The sequence below is a fragment of the Arachis ipaensis genome, chromosome B10 (assembly GCF_059453495.1).
Source record: "Arachis ipaensis isolate K30076 ecotype BB chromosome B10, ASM5945349v1, whole genome shotgun sequence".
Taxonomy (NCBI): Eukaryota; Viridiplantae; Streptophyta; class Magnoliopsida; order Fabales; family Fabaceae; genus Arachis; species Arachis ipaensis.
In genome coordinates, this window is record NC_142435.1 from 694,541 (window position 1) to 716,655 (window position 22,115).

The 22,115-nt window shown below is 32.7% G+C and overlaps 3 protein-coding genes, 1 non-coding gene and 1 pseudogene across 4 annotated transcripts; 3 read left to right on the forward strand and 2 right to left on the reverse strand.

Moving 5' to 3' along the window:
• Positions 1-2,554: 2,554 nt before the first annotated feature.
• On the forward strand, positions 2,555-6,993 carry LOC107622670 (kinetochore protein NDC80 homolog). The gene is made up of 5 exons (XM_016324653.3): positions 2,555-3,443; positions 3,524-3,885; positions 4,045-4,291; positions 5,962-6,108; positions 6,623-6,993. Exons 1-5 carry the CDS (start codon positions 2,703-2,705, stop codon positions 6,869-6,871), a joined length of 1,746 nt encoding a protein of 581 aa, XP_016180139.1. The 5' UTR covers positions 2,555-2,702; the 3' UTR covers positions 6,872-6,993.
• Positions 4,919-5,649, reverse strand: LOC107622671 (ferredoxin--NADP reductase, root isozyme, chloroplastic pseudogene; annotated as a pseudogene).
• Positions 6,994-9,170: 2,177 nt separating the features above from the next.
• Positions 9,171-12,572, forward strand: LOC107619871 (protection of telomeres protein 1b). The gene is made up of 10 exons (XM_088502676.1): positions 9,171-9,421; positions 9,740-9,876; positions 10,105-10,294; positions 10,433-10,497; positions 10,613-10,701; positions 10,929-11,216; positions 11,315-11,391; positions 11,534-11,598; positions 11,727-11,879; positions 12,067-12,572. The coding sequence occupies exons 1-10, from the start codon at positions 9,298-9,300 to the stop codon at positions 12,274-12,276; spliced, it is 1,398 nt and encodes a 465-aa protein (XP_088358802.1). The 5' UTR covers positions 9,171-9,297; the 3' UTR covers positions 12,277-12,572.
• Positions 9,534-9,629, forward strand: LOC148578909 (small nucleolar RNA snoR113). The gene has a single exon (XR_015899267.1). It is a non-coding gene; the product is annotated as a small nucleolar RNA snoR113 (small nucleolar RNA).
• LOC107622669 (glutamate receptor 3.6-like) lies at positions 12,565-20,465 on the reverse strand. Its single transcript, XM_088502675.1, has 7 exons — positions 20,335-20,465; positions 19,544-19,832; positions 16,879-18,233; positions 15,743-16,020; positions 15,563-15,594; positions 14,278-14,684; positions 12,565-13,120 (listed from the first exon to the last, which is right to left on the reverse strand). Exons 2-7 carry the CDS (start codon positions 19,812-19,814, stop codon positions 12,635-12,637), a joined length of 2,829 nt encoding a protein of 942 aa, XP_088358801.1. The 5' UTR covers positions 19,815-19,832; positions 20,335-20,465; the 3' UTR covers positions 12,565-12,634.
• Between the last annotated feature and the right edge of the window lie 1,650 nt (positions 20,466-22,115).

Consider the following 22,115-nt stretch of genomic DNA (forward strand, 5'->3'; position numbering starts at 1 on the left):
CTGTGAAAAATCAAAAGTCACGAAAGTCACGTCGGTTCCAAACAAACACGTCGGTTCCCTCCCAAGTCGGCTACATCCCCGAGTAGAATACTCGAACCCAAAATCTTAAAAGAAATTGGGCTCGAGTAGGGGCACTGTTCATACCCTGGCCCAATGCTAAGGCCCAGGATCCAAGTAAAAAGGCCCAACCCAAAGGAGTTGAGTCTCACACTGCACAAACCAGATGCCACGAAGTCGGCTATCTTCACGACTTGCTCTAAAGAAGTCGGTACGAGGATTAGCTGGCAGATAAACCCTCCCTCAAGAGGATAACTGCCCCAAGAATCTCTCTAACCACTTCCAAGAGCCATATCTCAACCACCCTAAGATAAAGGGACGGTTATTCCCCTTAAAAAGTGGCAGTACTTCAACGGTGGTTATTGGTTCACCACTATAAATACACTGACACCTCTCAGGTATCTCTAAGTTCCAATACTCTCTAGCCCTGCTCACACCCTTGCTGACTTAGGCATCGGAGTGTCTTTGCAGGTACCACCCCCATTCGTTCATACCCACAAGTCGGACGGAGGCCCCCAAGACGCAGACCCGCTCGAAGGCTTCCTTCTTCAGACGATTGGGCCAACCCAGCGAGTCCAGCCCAACAATCTCCGGTTACCCATCGTAACATTTATATACAAAAATTAATCACTAATATATATATATATATATATATTGTTTAATTTATTTTTAGTATATATTAATAATTAATTTTTATGGTTAATTTTATTATATACTTAATATAGTTGATATTTTATCTATTCAGCTTATTTAGTCTTTAACAATTTAAAATTTTAGGATAAGTAGTGTTTGTATCATTTACACACTTAAAGTATTAGAAGAGTTTTGAATGTACTGAGAATATAGGTGTTAATTACAAAAAATATATATAATATATATTAATTGAAATCAATGGTTAAAACAACTGGAATATCGGTGTTTTTTGGTACACTTAAAATTTTTTCTAAAATATTTTGGGAAGAGTTTTAAGTGTATCGAAAACACCGGTATTCTAATTATTTTAACCGTTGATCTGAATTATAAAATATATATATAATATATATTAATTAAAATTAACGATTAAAACAACTAGAACACCGGTATTTCTAGTACACTTAAAATTTTTCCAATATTTTGTAAACATTTTGGACTTATCACAAATATATAGGTACTATTGTATGAGAAAGTTTAGGGACTAATATTTTTATTAAAAATTGGTAAGTACTTAATCAGTAACAAAAAATTGTGAGTAATTTTATACTATTGGATAAAATTTTACACCATTAAAAATATCAATAATAACTAATTGGTGATTATAAATCACAAAATTTATTGATCTCCTAACACTTTTCTTATTGTATATTACACATACATTTAATTCAGAAAAGTGCATGCATATGCTTTAACAATTACTAGTGGTGATGATGTTGTCATTTCCAACATGCACACTACTACCATTTTAAAAGAGCACTTTTTCCTTTTGTCTTTTCTTACTTTGGGCAGTAATAATCTTCTCTCTCGTTGACAAATGAAAAGAATGATTTAAGACAAGAAGAGAGCATGATGATGATGATGATGATGATGATGATGATGATGATGGTGAGACTTCAAGGTTGGTACTATTGGAGTAGTGCCTCCTAAAACGGTAGGTCATTGTAGTAAGATAGCAAAAGAGAGCAATGAAACATGCAATGCCAATAAGAAGGAGAGATCCCAAAAGCTCTTAGTCTCAAGCCTATCTATGCCTTGCTTTGCATCTTCCGAGCTACAAGCTAAGCACTTTTTGTTAGCCATTTGTCATGAATCCTTTGAAGATCACCATTCTCTGATAGTTTTAGAATAACTGTTGACACGTCAATTGCTAAGGGAGAGTCCCTTGGAAAGCCCTACGTCATTCATCAAATCATTCTCAATGTTTTATTAATTATAAAAATCTAAGTTAATAAGACATATTATACATGAATAATTATATTTTTAATATTTTTATAAAATTATTTATATAAAAAATTTAAACTACTAGATAGATTATAATTATATGAATTGTTGTATATCCAACAAAAATTATATAAAAATAACTAAAGTGATAACTCACACTGTCACAAAAAGATGATTAAAATAATGTTATAAAAATAATAGCTAAAATATTATTACATATTATATTCGGAGATTTAGTTAAAGAAGTTAAACAATTTAACCATATTTCAACTATATCTTTGTATAAAAATATTTTAATAATCTTAATAGTTATCTAATAAAAGAAATCAGTGTGTTTGAAATTGATGATATTTTAAATTAATAAAAGATAATTTTTATTATATTTATGTCATAATTAAAAATGTCAAATTTTTAAAATAATCAGTTTATAATATGGTATTAGAGTTTTGAAATTTTTTTTTTCATTTTGAAATAAACTGAGTGGCCGCCAATGAGTAATAACTCAAATGGCATAGTCTCTCCATACTCAATTAAGAGGTTGCGGGTTAGAGTCTCCTATCTTTGGTAAAAAAAAAAAAAAAACTCTGAGTGGCCCATGTACACCTTCCTCTCCAGGAAACATAATATGAGGGCCACTTTGAGCGGGAACTCCACCAGAAATTTGAGAAAAGTAACTGATTTCTTTTCAAAATTGAACTGTACTCCAATTCGAATCACGGTTAACAGCAGATATGAGATTCGGCGCCGGACACCGCCGACAACCCAGGGACTCATTCATTCCGCCGGATTCCCATCAGCGCCATCAGTTCCCCCGTGACTCCAACGCCAGTTTGGCGAGCAGCCGCCGTTCTTCCTCCGGCGGCGCGGGGTGCACGAAGATCGAGGACTACAAGGAGCGCCGCTTGCAGAAATCGGTGATTTCCGCCCTCAACAAGTTTCTGAAGACGCGGAACTGTCTCATCATCTTCAAATCCAGCGGAACCCCACCTTCCAACGACATCCTCGATACCCTAAAATTGCTTCTGAGAGAGATCGAGTACCCTGTGTCGAAGCTCGAAGAGGATCTTCCTCCTCTCCTGAAGCGCCTCAATTACCCTTTCACGATCCACAAATCCACCCTCAAATCCCCCGACCCTCACCATTGGCATCACTTGCTCGCACTCATTCACTGGCTCATTCAGATCGCCTCCTTCGGCTTTCACATCTCCGAATCCACCTCCAATACAGTCTTGTCCCTCGTCCAGGTCAACCTTGTCCACCAGTACACCCTCAATTCCTATCTTAACTACATTAACGGCCATGATGATGTGGTTGAAGAACTCGAACTCGACATCATGGACAAGCTCAACCACCAGAAGGTCCTCGCCGAGGAGAAGCTCGAGGCTGCCAACAATGAGCTCAAGAGTTTGAGGGACGACTTGGAGAAGCTGAGGTTGCATCCCGTAAAGAAGGACGAGTTGGAGAAGACTAAGGTAGTTAGATGACTTTGACTTCATCTATTTTGAATTCAGTTTGGTTTGATTCCTCAATTGTTATTTGTTTTTATTACAAGGGCATGCTAGAGGAGGATGTGAAGAAGTTTAGTCTTCTGATTGAGGATGTTGGGAGGATGATTGAGGAGATGGTGAAGGTGCTAGCAGAAAAGGAGAAGGTTCTGGAGGCAAAGGAGCGGGAGAACCATAGGGTTTGCGAGGAGAACAAGGAGCTGAGGAGGACGGTGGAGGCGCAGCCTGTGAATGCGAGGGATGTGGAGAGGATGAAGAGGGAGTTGCAGGCTTTGGAGAGGGGGATCGAGGAGGGCGAGCTTGCCAGGAATGTTTGGGAGGACAAGTCCCGGGAACTGGAGAATAGTCTTTCTCACAAGTTCAAGGACCTTGAGGTGCTTGCTTTGGATTGCAACCAAGAGCTGAGGAGGTTGAATTGTGCTCCATTAATCATATCCATAGATTATTGACTGTTTAGTTAAAATGAAGCAAATTCTATTGATCTTGTTTGTATCAGATAGATGGTGTGTTTGTTGTCTATCTTTACAGTCAAGTCTGCGCATCTAATCCTTCTTGCTGGTGTTTCTAGGTTGAAGATCAGTGATGATATTCAGTATCAGTTGAATGCCAAGGGAACTACGCCTGCTGAGATTATGGGTTTTGACCATAAATTGAGTCTGAAGCCTGCACTTAACTCGTACACTGAGGACATTAAGAAGATTTCTATGGGGAGATGGGAAGAGTTAATTTCCTATCAGCAAATGTCCAATGAAAATGCTTCTAGGCTTGAGGAAAAAAGAAATAATGTTGCAACAGTGCAGTCACAGATTGATAAAGTAAGTGCATCATCATGCTCAGAATGTTATTAATGTTGATTCTATACTTTTAGCCTGTCACAGATACCAGTGTCTACTATGCTGTCACTTTAAGTTTCAACCTTCTAGAGGGAGATTTTGATTTTCATCTGCGTAGATTAGCCAAGATAATTGTGAACTTGATGTTCTTCTACTGGAAAGTTTTACTATTAACAAAATGCAATATTGAATGGGTGTAAATTAATTTAAGTGATGGTGGCAGCATGCTACACTGCTTTTGGAATGTAGGAGTTGGTCCAGGGTCTTTACTGTAGCTTATACATTTTACCTATGTTTCTACAGCAATGACTTATCATACTTGAGTTGTCTTTATGGTTTTGTTGTTTTTCTGTTTTTTTTTTTAATATGCTTGAACATCATATTAATTAACTATAATGCATCTTTATTGCAAAATGGTCAAAATATGTCTCTACCACCACCTTTACTTGGTTCTTCAATTTTGTATTCATCAAGGAAACAATGTACAGCTTACTCAAGCTGTCTAATGAATATTATTAATTAAAACAAAAACAACCCTTAATTAAAACACCTAACTCAGACTTAAGGTAAATAAATGCAAGCATGTGTTTATTCTGCAATGCAGAATTATCAGTAGACTTCAACATTCCATTGTTTTGTTCTTCTTAAGTTGTGAAAGCTTTTCTTCCCAATTTTCTCCTCTTTGCTCTGCAACCTTCTTCAGTGTATCTTGGATTCCAGGCATCATCCCCTTTAGACCACAGAAATAAATGTGAGCCCCGTTGTCGAGAAGTTTGAAGATCTCATCACTATATTCCTCGATCTTATCCTGAACATACATCTTGCCTCCGCTCCTGTTCTTCTGCTCCCTGTTGAGAGCCTTGTCATAGCGGAAGTTGTCTGGATAGTCCTTAAGGTATTTGGTGAATTCGTCATCATACAGAATACTATCGGTATTGGCAACACCGAGGAAGAGCCAGGCTAGTCCACCAAACTTAAATTTAGGAACTGACTCCATAAACATTCGACGTAGATAGCCCCTAAATGGAACAACACCAGTGCCGTTGGCAATCATTATGTGTGTCGCATTTGGATCATCCTCAGGCAAAAGAATGATCTTCCCAGAGGGCCCTGTGATCTTAATTTTGTCTCCAGGCTTGGAGTTGCACAAAAAGTTGCTGCAAACACCTTGCTTAGAAGGATCTTCCTTTGCAGTGTCAGGATCATAATAAACAGCACGGCGCACACACAAGCTGGCGGTTTTGCCATCAAAATTGTCTCCATACCTCATCGAAGCAATTGAATATAGCCGAACATTATGGGGACTTCCAGGTTTCTTTGGATTTTCTCCAGGTGGAATGACATCAATCAATCGTACTTGCATTATAATCATGTCTGCAGTAATTGCAGATGATGATTCAGCTGTTCAAAATATTTGTTTTTTTTTTTAATCCATCTTTTAGCTGCCATATTTACTCTTAACTTCAGTGTATTAGTCACAAACTAAATTTATGCTTTGCATCTACTGTTGATTTAGTTTCTCTATATTTTCTTGCAATCTTTTTGCACTTTGTCAGAATCATTTAGATGCGTATTGGAAGCAGAAATCATCTACCCTGTGAAAATCGTTGCCTGACTTTTGTTCTTCTGCTGTGTGTTACATTATCCACCAGATAGAAGCTGAACTAAAAATGATAAAGAATGAAACACAAGATTATGTAAATAGATGTTCAGCTGAAGCAAAGCAAATGTTGGAGGATGTCCACGTAGCAAGTCATGACCTGGACATTATGGAAAGAGAGGCAGCTGAGGTTCTAAAGGTAATTCCATGTTTGTTAATTCTTTAGTAAGTAAGCTACGTTTGGAAGAGAGATTGAGACGGAGATCGAGAGACAGAGATTGGGAGATTGCGACTAAATTCAGTCTTTGAATTGTATTTAGTATAAAATGTGCAAGATTGAGTTATGTCTCAATGTCTTGTTAGAAAAGGAAAAGTGGGGTTAGATTTGGAATTTAAAAAGTTGAATGAAGGTTATTTTAAAAATAAATATTATTAAAATTTCAATCTCTAATCTAAAAAAATTTCAGTTTCCTATGTCCCACTTTCTAGATGTATTAAAGGGACTGAAATTTTGTGTTCCAGAACTGACATTTTAGTCCCAATCTCAGTCCTTGTTTCCAAACGCTACCTAATTGAATTTGTGAAGACTTGAACATGTCTCAGGCGTCATTCTCTTCATTGTATTTAGGACTCAATCAATCTTGAGAGATAAGCTATGTTTCTGGCGTAGTTCTTGTGTAACATGATTGCATTGGTACTGGTTTCTTTTTCAGGCTACCCAATTGAATTTGCAGGAAGCAATTAAGCAAAGTGAACAAAAAATACAAATGCGTGCTCGTGAGCTCCTGAAGTTGGTTGATTCAGTCTCAAAGTATAAAGAATACGTGGACTCTAAAATTTCAGAGATGAATAGGGATCTATCAGAAACTGCAAGTGCTGTCTCTGAGGCATACAGGGGTTCATTTCCAGCCCAATTCATTAATATATTGAATACAAATCGCCAGCTTGAGAGTAGAGACTGAGCCATTGTGCATTTGCTCTGGCATCTATGTAAACTAAAGTGCTTCACTTATTGTTCCTTTTAGGTTAAATTTATGCTTGTATGTTAGTAATTATAATTAAATCAAGTTATCGTGTGTGTCAAGCTGTAGATGTTTTGAGAAGTCTCTTAAAGTAAAGATTAGTCAAATTGTAAAATATTATTTATAGATTGATTAAATAATATGTAAATTAATTGATTAGATAATTAATTATACTATATGGTGGATTTTAATAAGCGTTATATTATTTATAGATTAATTAGATAATATATAAATTAATGTTAAATTTAAATTGTTTTATATTAAAAATATTTTACAAAATATTTATTTGATAATTTGTATATAATTCTATATTGAAATATAAAAAAAATACTGATGCTTCATTAAAATAATATTTAATTACTTCTTTTTAAACCACATTTAAATTCATGTACGTACTTAATTAACCTTAGTAGTCAAGTTTGTGTCTGAAAATTGTATCTTAATCAACATTAAATAGTCATAAGCTATACTTTCATTAAAAAATAGAGAAATAATAAACACTAAATCATTTAACCCTTCAACAACCTTTTAGCTATTATTATGCTTTTAACGAAATGAATTTGCTAAAGTCAATAATCACAGCTCACATCTAAAACAAATCTACTAATATATAATAGGAGAGTAGTAGAGTGGTCTATGAGCGACAAGTGGAGTGTTTTATGTCTGATACGTAGAACTGTGTGTGATTGACAAGTATTTGCCCTTAAAGTTGGACACCTAGCAGTTCTCAAATAAAGAAGCAATTCGGCGAGATTTTAATTCAAATTCAAATTGAAAATGATTTTATTCCAAGACTTGCAGCTGCATTTTTATTGTTAATAAAAAGAGAAGATAAAAAAGAGTGCACTGCAAGTTTTGAAAGGGGGAGTAGTTTCAAATTCAAAAATATTAATATATAATAGGAGAGTAGTAGAGTGGTCTGTGAGCGACAAATGGAGCGTTCTATGCCCGACACGTGGAGCTGTGTGTGATTGACAAGTATTTGCTCTTAAAGTTGGACACCTGGCAGTTCTCAAATAAAGAAGCAATTGGGCGATATTTTGATTCAAATTCAAATTAAAAATGATTTTATTTCAGGACTTGCAACTGCATTTTTATTGTTAACAAGAAGAGAAGATAAAAGAGAGCGCGCTGCAAGTTTTGAAAGGGGAGTAGTTTCAAATTCAAATCTATTATCTATTAATATATAATAGGAGAGTAGTAGAGTGGTCTGTGAGCAACAAGTAGAGCGTTCTATGCTCGACACGTGGAGCTGTGTGTAATTGACAAGTATTTGCTCTTAAAGTTAGACACCTGCCAGTTCTCAAATAAAGAAGCAATGGGCGGGATTTTGATTCAAATTCAAATTGGAAATGATTTTATTCCAGGACTTGCAGCTGCATTTTTATTGTTAACAAGAAGAGTAAATAAAAGAGAGCGCGCTACACATTTTGAAAGGGGGAGTAGTTTCACATTCAAATTGGAAATGATTTTATTCCAGGACTTGCAGCTGCATTTTTATTGTTAGCAAAATCGGGAACATAAATGATGCAATTGGTAAGTCAGGATTAAATTGGTGCAAATCATGAATCTCAGAAACTACTTTGGGGTTTAACACCAATGACACCATGGCTTAATCTTGGAACTAAAGAGGAGGAAGAAAAAGATGTAAAAGAAGACTGCGAAGGTGAAGAAGAAGAGTATGAATGTTAGGGTTATCGAGATATGATAAAAATTGGGAAAGAATAGTGTCGTTTTCGAATAAAGGGATCATGAATCATTTTGTCCCTTGTTAGAGTTGTCAGAGATTATTTTGTCCCATGTTAGAGTTGTCAGGGATCATTTTGTCTTCCGTTAAAGTTGACGGAGCCAAAGACCTAAGTGACTGACGAAATTAATTGTTAAAAACCAATCGAATAATTAATTTTAGTTAAAGACTAAAATGAATATATACTTAAAATAAAATAGTATCTTCTTTTGTCAATTATTCGCCAATTGTTATTAACCTTTTTTTTTTTTCAAAATCTTATCAAATTTTATTAATATATGTTTTGTATTGTACCACACAAATAATATATGCTAAGCAGTATGAATATTGCCTTATTTATTTGTTTATTTTTGTTACTATTTATATATTCAAATCTCCTTAGGGAAAGATGATAATTGAATTTTGTTGATATATTTAATTAAAATATTCAACATAATACAAATATTTATATTTTAGTTGTCATTTTTTCAAAAAAAAAATTACTATACTAATGTGACTACTGACTACTCAGTCTCTTCCGATTCATCCAAAAAAGCTTGAAACTTTGAGTGTCGTCTCCCTCCACTTTGTAAGTTCCATTGCTTTGACGCAAAACCCTAACTGAATATGTGAGAGAGAAATGGCTTCCAGAAGCGGAATCAAGCGTGTTCCGATAAAAGATGTTCTTTCATTACTCAGCCAGAGAGTGTCTGTTGTGGCGGTTATCCTCGAATACTCCTTCCCTAAGACTACGAGAGGCACTGGTATGTATCTTCATTTCTCGTTGCAAAGTTTGCATCTTTCCTCTTTCAAATTCATGGGTTTCTTCTATTCTTTACTTTTATTTTATAAAAAAGAAACATTTAACTTGAGAACCGGCGATGATGATAAAAAGGCCGGGCTTACAGCTGCCATGTGCTTCCACTGGTAGTAGCTTGATGAGTGTTTCTCTGAAGGTGTTTTTTGAGCTGGTTTCACTTGTGTGTGTGTGTGAAATGTTTGAGTTTGACCAACTTTGATGACCTTGAAATATATAATCTGCGAATGCTGCTGCTCATGGTGTTCATAACAAATTTCTGCAGATTACTGCTGTGTCTTAAGAATAGTTGATCAATCACATCATGAAACCGGTATGGCTGTTAATCTTTTTGCTCTGACTGCTGATAAGCTTCCCCATGTTGCTGAAGCCGGAGATGTGATTCACCTTTGTAATGTTTCGGTATGCTTTCATATTAACCTCTTGCATTCACATGTTGAAGTTAATGTATTTCACGAGTTTACATAGATATTGATTAGTGACCTTGTGTTGTAAAGTTGAAATTACATTGACATAAACTGTATGTTCATTTGCTAATTGCTACTCTTATTGAATAGAAGTGAAATTTCTTTTGTATAGACAAAATTACATCTTGTATTCTTTAAATATTCACTGTTTTATCTTTTGTAGGTAAGAACGTTTGATGGGGAATATAATCTCGTTTACAGTAAAGCATTTTCCTCTTTTGCCTTATATCAAGGGAAAGATAGTGATGATCTTGTTCCTTATCAAGTTTCTTCTAAGTATCAGCGTACAAATGCGGACGGAATATGCATACACGAACTTAGAAAATGGCGGGTCAACTTTCAGCCAAATGATGGTACTTTGGTGTTGCATCCTGTATTACTCAGTACAGACTTGCATACATCCATTAAGTTTTATTCATGACTTCATAATCTAGCTTTATACTTTGCTAAATTTTGATGTGTGAATTCAAGGTTTTTGATATGCTGTGTAGGCAGACACGAATTTCGTTTGTTTAAAGAAATCAAGGAAGGGGATCACGTGAATTTGGCATGCAAGGTAGTTGGGTTGGATTTTAGTCACTATGTTGCACGAGAGATTTCTATACCCGTACTTTTTATTGTTTCTACTCAAAAGCACTAATTCTACTTCATGCTTTTCGTTGTATCTTAAGATACTTCATTTCGGTGAGGTTGCCAAAGATGAATGGTTTATCTATGTCTGGGATGGTACTAATGCCCCACCAAACACCATACGTTCAAAGTGAGTTGAAATACAAGCTTGCTTTTATTTGAACATCTCTGCCATTTGTACTTATAATGATAGAGAACATATATTGATCCTTTGCTAGTAAGGGCTTAGTTTTCAATTGTATATATCCATTGCGCTAGAGGTGATTTTTCGACTAGTTTATATGATTGTAAAAAATGTTTTATGTTACTATGTTGGTGTGTTAAAGAAATTTTGTTGTCGCCATTTATGAATTGCAGGCTAGAAGATGAAATGAATTGTCCACTTCCTTTACAATTGGAATCATTGGCCTTGCCAAGAGATCTATATTGTACTTTCCCTACTGTTGGGTCCATATTGAGGATAACCTTTGATGGAAGCATTGACAAGAGTCATTTTCACCTTCTAGACAATGTTAAACTTAAATGGATTAAGTTGGTCAATATGCGCCTTGAAGTGCATGCAGGACTATGGCGTGGTCTTTTTACCCCTTTTACAAAGTTTCGATACACTCCAGCTGAAGATAATCTCATTTTAACACGCAAAAGGTGGTAGACAAATTAGTTCAAACATTTACATGGTTTGGATATATATGGTTGGCAAACTTGAGCTTATCTATGTATTCTTTTTGTTTGCCTTGAAGTAGGTTCTCTGACGAGCGGATATCTCGGAGATTTGAAATAAATTATTTGGGGTGTGTCCCTGTACCTTCAACTGTGACAGGTATTTCATTTGTCTCACTAAGGTCTATTTCCTTAACTTATAATTTTTCATATTAAAGTTATGATTGGCAGAAATTATGAGAATTTTTATCTTATATATATATTTTTTAAAGTGGAATAACAATCGTTCTTGATCAATACAGTTGTAACGGTTGATTGTCATTGTGCGCCGCATGTTACTCTGATGGAAGCCCTCACGAATAATCAGGTGTTATATGGTCTTTTCGTTGTTGTGACCATGCTCTTAGTTTCAACTCAGTTACTCTCCCTCCATATACACGTCATACATGCACAGATTACTGATGCTTTTCTGCTTATTGAATTAATGTATTGTAGGTGACTGCCAAGTTCAAGTGTGTAGTTCGAGTGGTTGCAGCGTTGCCTTGCCAACCTGAAATGCTCCGCTCTCCTGCCGGGATATACAGAATGCAGTTGACCCTAGAGGATGCAACAGCTAGAATTCATGCCTATGTTTTTGCCAAGGATGGGGTTTGCACAAATTTTATCTAATGTTCATAGATTTAGGCTTCTTGTTAATTGTTTTATGATAATGAGCTAAAGTTATTGTTTCTAACTTGAGTTTTGCTTTATCACTTTTAATATCTTATTTTGTTTTCCATATTTATGTGTCTGGTCCTTTTCCTTTTCCCTTTTTTGTTATCTTGATACATGGCAGGAGACTCTTTTTGGTGGCTATCCGGACACGGATAGTTTGAGCAAGAAGCTAAACAAATTGCTTGGAGTAACTGAAGGTGGTGCTACCAGTGATAAGAGACATCCGCCATGGGTTTCTGTTTGTCTCGAATCATATTACCTCAATAAAGATGACACCTGGGGAACTAGACATTTCAGAGTATCCAGCACCAAAGTAGCTGAAGAAGCATGAAGTGTTGTTAAGAATGCTTTTCTCCACCTTTTTTGAGAGACTATATGTTGCAGGCTGTACATTTTGGTGAACTAGAAAATGCAGTTATATTTTGCTAGAGATATAGGACTTGCTTTGTATGCAAGGAAAAATGGAAAACCTTTGTTTTTTTGGTGAACTTTGAATGTAAATGTGTGTAGATGAAATGCAACCCTTCTGGAAGAACAATAGTATATCAGGGTATGTAAGGAAATGCTCAATGGAACAACTTTGTATGATATATTGATATGTGAATATTGATATCTACATTGCAATCATACAAACTGTGTTGAATAATGCTGCATAATACTATAGTTGTATATATACTTGTAAGCCTTAATTAGGCACCATTTTCAACATGGATGCTAACGTTTGATTCATGCAATGGTGAAACCTCTACTTCATGAACCACTCTATTATCTTTGCGCCTTCTCTTTTTCCCATTTTTATCTTCCATCTCTTCTTCCTCTTCTCTTCCATTGACAAATGAAAAGAAAGATTTGATACGAGAAGAACAAGAAGAAGAAGAAGAAGAGCCTCCAAGGTTGTCATTACTAGTAGTGTTGTTTGAATAATGCCTATTAAAACGGTAGGTCATTCTAATAACATGGCAAAGGAGAGCAATGAAGCATGCAATGCCAATAAGAAGGAAGAGACCCCAAAAGCTCTTAGTCTCAAGCCTATCTATGCCTTGCTTTGCACCTTCTGAGCTACAAGCACTTCTTGTTAGCCATTTGTCATGAATCCTTTGAAGATCACCATTCTCTGATAGTTTTAGAATAGCTGTTGACATGTCAATTGCTAAGGGAGAGTCTCTTGGAAAGGCCTGTAAATATTTAAAGAATGTGCCTCTTTTAGAAATATCTAAAGGAAAAGTATAGGTATACAATGAAAATACTAAACAATGTAAACAATGGATATATCGGATATTCATTTTCACTAGGTGTGCGGATGGTTATTCTAATATTAAAATTTAGGTGGGTAATTTGGAGGTGTAGTGTGTTTTGATTTGATTGGTGGTTGTTCATGTTGTTTAAAAAAGTTATTAGTTACCTAACATAACCCATATCTAAAATATAAAAAATATTTAGTAACAAAAAAAATTAGCCAAAAACAGCTAGAACGAACTTGCTTTATTTAATATTTATTAATTATTGTAATAATTAATTAATACTAAATAAAATAAGTTTTGACTGTATTTTTTATCTCTCTAATATTATCGCTAAAATATTTAGATTATTATGTCCAGGGGCGGAGCTAGATAAAATATTAGAGGAGGGCCAAAAGTATTTATATAATAAACTAAAACTAAAATAAAATTTTAAGGAGGGGCTAAACTGAAATTTACATATAATTTATATGTAAAAAATTAAAATTAGGGGGGCCATCGCCCCTTTCCTACCACCTGGCTCCGCCCCTGATTATGTCAATACCTATTTGTTATATTTGATTTTTTAATATATGATATTTACTTTAGCTATTAGTTTCACTCTACTATTCATTTAGGGATCTCTTAGATAGTTCAATTTCAACAGAAATAAAAATAGAAATGGTAGAGTAGTATATAGAATAAGAAAAGATCTCAATTAATTTTTTTCATTTAATAATATATAATCAGTCTTTTTTTTTTAAAAAAAAAATCTTACTTTATTTGTTGATTAAAAAAAATTAGTTACATTCCCTTACAAATTAAAATCAGCACTACAAACATATTAAATTATTAATATTATGTTTATGTTTGTGTAAGTGATCATCAAATTAAAATACAAACATATGAGGAAAAATATAATATATATACATCACACCACCAACTGCAAATAGTGGCGGTTTTGGAACGTTTTTGCGATGATTTCAAACCGCCGCTAAACGTGTTAGTAGTGCTTGGTGAAATATCATCCTTTAAAATTGATTTTTTTTAATATATATATTTTTAAAATAAAAAAAAGAAAAAGAAAAGAAGCATATTTCAAAATATATACTTACAAAGCCCCATCCCATCTTGGTAAACTCTTGACCAACAATCCCAAATTCACACCTAGTTGCTAGGAACAACTCCATGTATGCACGTTCATCTATGATTGCAGCAACACCACCATTAGCAGCTCCATCCTTCAATGCCTTCTCATATTCTGAAGGGTCATTGAGAGGAACAAGCCTTGACCTATGTATGTTGAGTTCATCTGTTAGATAATTCTCAGCAAATGATCCTCTCAAGTAACCAATTCTTTCATTGCTTGTTGCTAAGCTTTCAATCCCCTTAATTGGGGAAGAGAGTTGTTCCACTGTGAGGATTGATGTTAGGCTTGCAATGTAGCTTGAATTCAGTATTAAAACCACAAACAGCCATATGATTAAGACTAATCGCCCAAGTGTGCTAACAGTTTTCTCTCCTACAAAGAAATGAGAAATGTTTGTTACTTAGACCCGATAAGAAGACACATGAATAATTATATCGTAAGAGTTTTTATTTTTTTGATTTGTATAAAATTACAAAAATTTCGGTATTTTTTTATATATTTTATGTTAAAAAAATAGGAAAAGTTTAGGGGCCAGCAACTTTATCAAATTTTGGCCAGCATGTAATCAGCAAAGAAGAGTGAGTCATTGGATGAAATTTCACACTAATCTCACACCATTAAAAACCTCATTGATGGCTATTTGATAGCTATAAATCCCAAAAGTTGCTAGCCCCCTAACATTCCTCAAAAAAATATTTTATAAGATAATAAATTAAAGAGTAAATGCTCTTTCCGGTCCCTAACCATTTGTCCGATGGACTTCCTACCTCCTAAGAAATCTAAACACCCAAATCGGTCTCTATCTACTTTGATATATGTACGTTCTAGTCCCTGGTTAGGGACCGAAAAGGGCATTTACTCAAAGTAGATAGGGACTGGAACGTACATATATCAAAGTAGATAGGGACCGATTTGAGTATTTAGATTTCTTAGGGGATGGAAAGTCTATTGAACAAATGGTTAGGGACCGGAAATGACATTTACTCTAAATTAAATTCTAAATTTTTTTTATTATAAAAATTATGATACTATATTATATATGAAACTAATTATTTCAAAATCTTAGATACAAAATAATTATATATATCTTCAAATAGTTCTCTATAATTTCATTCATAGATAAAATTAAAGGTGTACTCTAAAATCATTTATGACACTAGTAACCAATTAAATGAGTTATACTATTTAAACTAATATAAGATATAGAAGAACAACAATACCACTAGATAAATAAAATTTTAACCACTTACTATGTGCAAAGAACAAGGTTGAGAAGCTAAACCTGCATAGAGAAATAAATCTAAAAGTTAAAAACTTGTTGAAATTTACACTATTATTATTATTATTCAGCACATTAAATCAAATTTTATTAGATTAGAAAAAAATTAAATTTTATTTGTTCTGGCACAATAAATTAATAATTAAATTACCATATAATGGTGACAAATTGTCTCCTAGGAGTGCCTCTAAAATCATCATTCAAGCGACGTTCTAAAATCCAAACAACAGCCCCAACAGCCAAGAAAAACATTCCTGTGACAAGCCACATCATTGGAGTAAATGGTCTTAGAAAGGCCCAAGCATTAGATTTCATCTTCCTTATTGGTGCCACAACAACTAAACCGGATTCAATGTATGGTTGTGTGAAATCCACAATCTTAGTTCTGTTTGTGGTAATGGTAATGTCCCCCACCACAGCATCAAACTCCTACACATATCATAACAAGGGTTTCAATAATCATATAGTATGAGAATCTATAATAAATAAAACAATATTTTCTTTTATAAAATGACTAAAAATTTAAAATTATTTCAACTTTTACATTTTTCAATTATAAAAAAAAAAAACTATTTTTATTTAAAATCGTTTTATAGGTGATTACTAAAAATAGGTGTACAAAAAAATGTGTTAATGCATATAAGAGTCATTTTAGTATATTTATGCTACGATGTTACGATGATTATAGTATTTTAAAAAATGTTACTAAATTTAAAATAAAATCTTTTTATTATTTATCAATGTGTTTTAAAAAATAATACTAAAAAAATATTACCGAAATATAAAAAAAATATAACTTTAATTTTAACAATATCTTATAACTATTGGGTAGTATTTGGTGGAGAGACAGAGACGAAAAAACTGAAACTGAGAGACAGAAACTAATAGACAAAGATTGAAATAAATCTTAGTATTCTGTTTGGTACAAAGTGGGAGACAGAAATTGAAATAAGAATGAAATCCTAATTTAATTTGTATAAAGGATAAAATTGGAATTAATCAATTGAAATGAAGGTATTTTAGATATAAAATGTTATTAAAGTTTCAGTTTTTATCTCTAAAAATTTTAGTCCTATGTATCCCTACTTTTTGGAAATACTGAAATACTGAAATTTTAGAGACAGAAACAAAAATTTTAGTATCAGTCTCTGAATCAACAAACATGATACTAAGTCTCAGTCTTCCAATCTCTGTTTCAGTACCCAAAACAAACGCTACCTTATAGACCGTAATAATTATAAATATAGGCATACTAAAATTCAGTTAGATATAATAATAGATACTCACACCAAGTGTGACCCTCTGAAGAAGTAGTGAATTCAATGGATTGGTTTTACCATCACCAAATGGAATAAACTTATTTGGGACTGGATAAGGCAACAATTCCAATGCAGCTGTGAACACATCAATACAATAACCACTAAACTTATCAGTGCCTTCAGTTCTTGACACAAATTCATGGTAGCTAACCCTAAGTGGCACCCCAATTCTCAATTGTTTTCCATTGTTGGCAAAAACCCAACCTCTAGGTGTTTGTGTTGTTTGGCCAGGCCATATCACACCATAAAGCCCTAATTCACTTGAATTTCCATGGTTTGGAACTTGTTCACCAGTGTGAAGACCAGAAGAATTAGACCAAAATCCAATCCTCCTAACCCCAGTTCCAATCACATTAATGATCTCATATGATGGATTCATTAGGTTTCCATCTTGAGAAAACATCATCGGACCGGTTAAACCGGTTCGATTAACTTCTAGAATCTTCTGAAGCAACATGCTACCATTAAGAAACATTCCCATAGTATCAAGATGCAGGGTATCACCATCACCCCTTAAAGTGTTTAGACTTGAATCATTTGAAAATTTCAAAGTTCCACCACTTCTAAAGAATGCATCAAGTGCATAAGCTAAGGTCCAAACAGTGTCATAAGCATATAAACCAAAGATGTTCAATCCAAAAGGACCCTCATCATTATTTTGATGAGCTAGTTTGGGCCACCTAGACTCAAAATTGCTCTTGATTCTTGAATCTGGTGTGTGCATTCTCAAGGTGATAACACCCTGCATATCATTCATGATTGAAGTTGTAGCCAATGATGGATCAGAATCAAGAGCAGTTGTGAGCCAATCAGTGACTATCCACACATAACCACTTCCCATCATGCCTAATGATTGTGCAATGTGAAGAACTTCAAGGCCAAAAGAAGGGTAAATGTGAAGAACTATAACCCTAGATTCCATTAAAGCAATTTTAACTAATGCACTGTTGATTTCTTCCTTGTTGACATTGCTATCATCAGGTTTAAGGGCTGCTTTGTGTGATATCTTGCAACGTTTTTCGGCAAGCTTATCACCTAATGCAGCAACACCATTTCTTCCATGATCATCATCAATGAAGATTGCAATCACATCTCTCCATTGGAATTGATCAATAATATCTGCCACTGCAGACATTTGATAAAGATCACTCTGTGTTGTTCTAACAAAATATGGGAATTGGAGAGAAGTGAGTGTAGGATCTGTTGCTGCAAATGATAAGAGAGGAACTTGCATCTCATTTGCAATGTGTGAGATTACATGTGCCATTACTGAGTATTGTGGACCAATTATGGCTGCAGTGTCTTTCTCCATCAATAGCAATGCTATGAAAAAAAAAAAAGGTGAAAATTCAGGTGTAGTCGGCTTCACGTGAAGTTGATAGCTGAGAACCGTTAGATGAAAATTTAGTCAAACCAGTCAAATCATCTAACGACTCTCAGCTATCAACTTCACGTGAAGTCGACTGCAACTAAGTTTCCACCATAAAAAAACATAAAACTTTCATCAACATGGTCTAATATTAATGAGCAAGGAATAGTACAAGAGTTAAATTTTAGATGAAAACTCAGGTGAAGTCGACTTCATGTGAAGTTGATATCTGAGTAAAAATTTAGTCAAATTAGTCAAATCATCTAACAGCTCTCAGATATTAACTTCATGTGAAGTCGACTGCATGTGAGTTTTTACCTAAATTTTATTGTTTTTATTTTAGTTTTTTATAAAGAAAATGTATAAGAACCAATTTTTATGTTAGTCAACATTAACTAACTTTTTTCTTTTTAGTATTAAAATTACTCTTTTTTTTAATCTTTATAGACATACATTTTAGAGGATTAAAGATAAATTTAAAATTTATGATTTAGAATTTAGGGTTTAAAATAATTGCTACCAAATACCAATGACAATAGAAATTATGACTAAAAAGTAATAATTTTTTTTTTAAAAAAAAAGTGATTGAGATGTTTGCTTTAAAAAATTTGATTTTTTAATTAGATGTGTGTTAAAGTTTACGTGTCGGAAAAAAAATCACGATAATCAAAACAAAAATGAGTTAAATGACAAATTTACAAGAATTAAAAACTTTTCTATTTTTGACAAAAAAAAAAGTGTAATACTACGGTGAAAAGTGAAATTTCAGTAAAAAGTATAAATTATTTTAGTTTAATTACTCTGTTGGTCCTTATAGTTTCGCGAAATTTTTAATTAGGTCTCTATACTTTTTTTTCTTTTAATTGGATCCCTGCACCAATTTTTTTTTTTCAATTAGATCCTCTTAATAATAATTGGTTTAATTATATAGGGACCCAATTAAAAAAAAATAGTACAGGGACCCAAATAAAAGGGAAAAAAAGTATAGGGACCTAATTAAAAATAAAATTTGGTGCAATGACTCAATTAAAAGGAAAAAAAGTATAGGAACCTAATTGAAAATTTCACGAAACTACAGGACCAACCGAATAATTAAACCAATTATTTTTTTTAGTAAAAAAAATCTATTAAAAAATATTATCACATGCAATGTACATATATATTTTTTCTAAATTTGATAAATATTCGCTCCTCACCTGATTCTACTCTTTACTAAAGAAATTTGTAAACAAAGAAATATGTATGAGATTTATAATGCACTTACAGTCAATGATTCCTAGAAATCCAGTTGATAGTTTTGTGTCTTGCATAGAGATGTTAAGCTTGGTTCCACTGAGAATGGTTGAATCTGAATTTACATCATTCACTGCTGCTTCTATAGCAATTTTTGCCACCTTTCCAATGGTTGAGTTGAGAGCTAAAATTGCTCCTATGTTAACATTAGGAGGTGGTTTTGCACAAACATTATTGCTGAATAATATTCCACTACTTGAAACAAATATCACAAACACAATAACAACCCAATCTTTGCTCATCTTCTATATATATTTGTACTGCATATATGCATAACAAAAAAAAAAGTCACTCTAACATGCATGTCATTGTAAGTTAAAAAAATATATATATATTTTAAACACTATTAGAAATTTAAATTAAGGTTTAATTACTCTGTTGGTCCTATAGTTTCGTGAAATTTTCAATTAGGTCCCTATACTTTTTTTCTTTTTAATTGGATCCCTACACTAATTTTTTTTTCAATTAAGTCCCTCTTAGTAGTAATTGGCTTAATTTTATAGGGACTCAACTAAAAAAAAAGAATTGGTACAGGGACTTAAATAAAAGAAAAAAAAAGTGTAGGGACCCAATTAAAAAAAATTTGGTGCAAGGACTCAATTAAAAGAAAAAAAAAATATAGGGACCTAATTGAAAATTTCACAAAACTATAGAGACCAACAGAGTAATTAAACCTTAAATTAAAGTATATATTTCGGTAAACTAATTTTGTAAAGATAAAAAAATTTAATTACTATAAAAGACGGGTGTATAAATAAGCACTAACGTACCGATTTTTTTTTTTTTTTTAAAGGAGGAAGCTGAAAGCTTTGAGAGAAATTTACAAAGTATCAAAAATTAAAGGTGTTTCCCTTGCAATTTCACATAAATAATTTATTGTCTTTGGCATGCTTATGCTCCATAGAATGGAGTCCTTTTATATAGCAAGTAGATCATGATGCATGTGTTTAGTGCTTTCAAAACTTTTAGCTATATCCAAACTAATTATATATATATAAATAGGCACTTCTATGTTAAAGTATTAAATGTAGAAAGTATATTGAAAAACTTAAAATTTTAGGTTGCTTTTGGTTTATTTTTTTCATTTTTTTTATTTTTAGTATTATTTTTTGTTTTTGAAATTTTATTAAGGAAAAAAAATAGTAAAAATAATAAAATTATATTTTCTGTTTCTACCTCTAATAATCTTCTTTTTTTTTTTTTGCAAAAATTTAAGGACAAAAACAAATAAAAAATACAAATACAAATTAAACACACCCTTAAATTTTTAAAGTATTTATTGTATAAAGAATATTATAAAATAAAAAAACTTTTTAGTATAGGTTACTTTAATTAGGTACTCAAAATCCTTAATAATACAGGCACATATTTACTTAAAAAAAGTTAATCAATATTAACTAACTTTAATGTTTAAATATTTAATTTTAGATTTTGAATTAAAAATTTACTATTTAGAATAAAAAAAGTAAGTGAAACAAAATAATTAAAAAAAAAATTAATTATCTAACATTACTCTTTGTTCAAATATCTTATGCACCCGTGTAGCAATTGTCATCATCATCCTCAAGAAGAAATTAAATAAGGTTTTCACATTTCACACTTCCATTTATTAGTGGGCACAGTTTGTGACAAACAAAGAATTGAAGCACAAATGCACAATGCAAGCACTAATAATATTTGGTGATATTATTGAAGATGACACAGGAAAAGTGCACCAATAATATTGCCGCAAACATAGAAACAGAATCTCAACTTCAATCTTGCAAGAGATTATATGAAAGAGATAATATAATGGGCTGGTCTACCAATTTAAATGGATCATGTTTAGTTTGTTTAATTTTAATTTTTTACATATTTAATTTATTTTTAATTTTGGTTGCACCCATGTTGGAAATAAAATTTAAAAATATTCCATTTAATATTGGGTTTTCTTAATTGTAAAATCTTAATTATGTATTTAAATTATGAGATTGAAAATTAAATCAAATCATGAGGTTCTTTAATTTAGAAAAGGTTACATAACATGTTAGTTCACAAACTTTATTTTCTAAATACTTGCACCTTTAATTTAACCACTTATTTTGTTTGTTAAGGAATTATTTATTTAACCATTTAATTTCTTTATTTTCGAACCTTTATTTAAGGAATTATTTATTATTAAGTCTTAAATTCAAGTAGGAAATAAATTAAGACCACTAATTTCTCCTTGACAAATTATCATTGCAAAAATATTATTTGTATACTAAAATCAGCCATCAATATATTTATAATTAAATATATATGTAATTTAATTTAATTAATTTTTAAAATATATTTATATTTTAATATATATTTTATACTGATAGTTGATTTTAATAGCTGAATTTAATATACACTTAATATAGTCTTTATTATTGTCACTTGCAATAGATAACCTAAACTAATCAAAATGATTGATTATTATATTTTCATTTAGTAGTTTACTACTTCTTTATCTTGGCACCTTGAAGTTGACTTCTGGTCAACAAGTCAATGAAGTGATTCACAATTGGTTCAAATGAGAA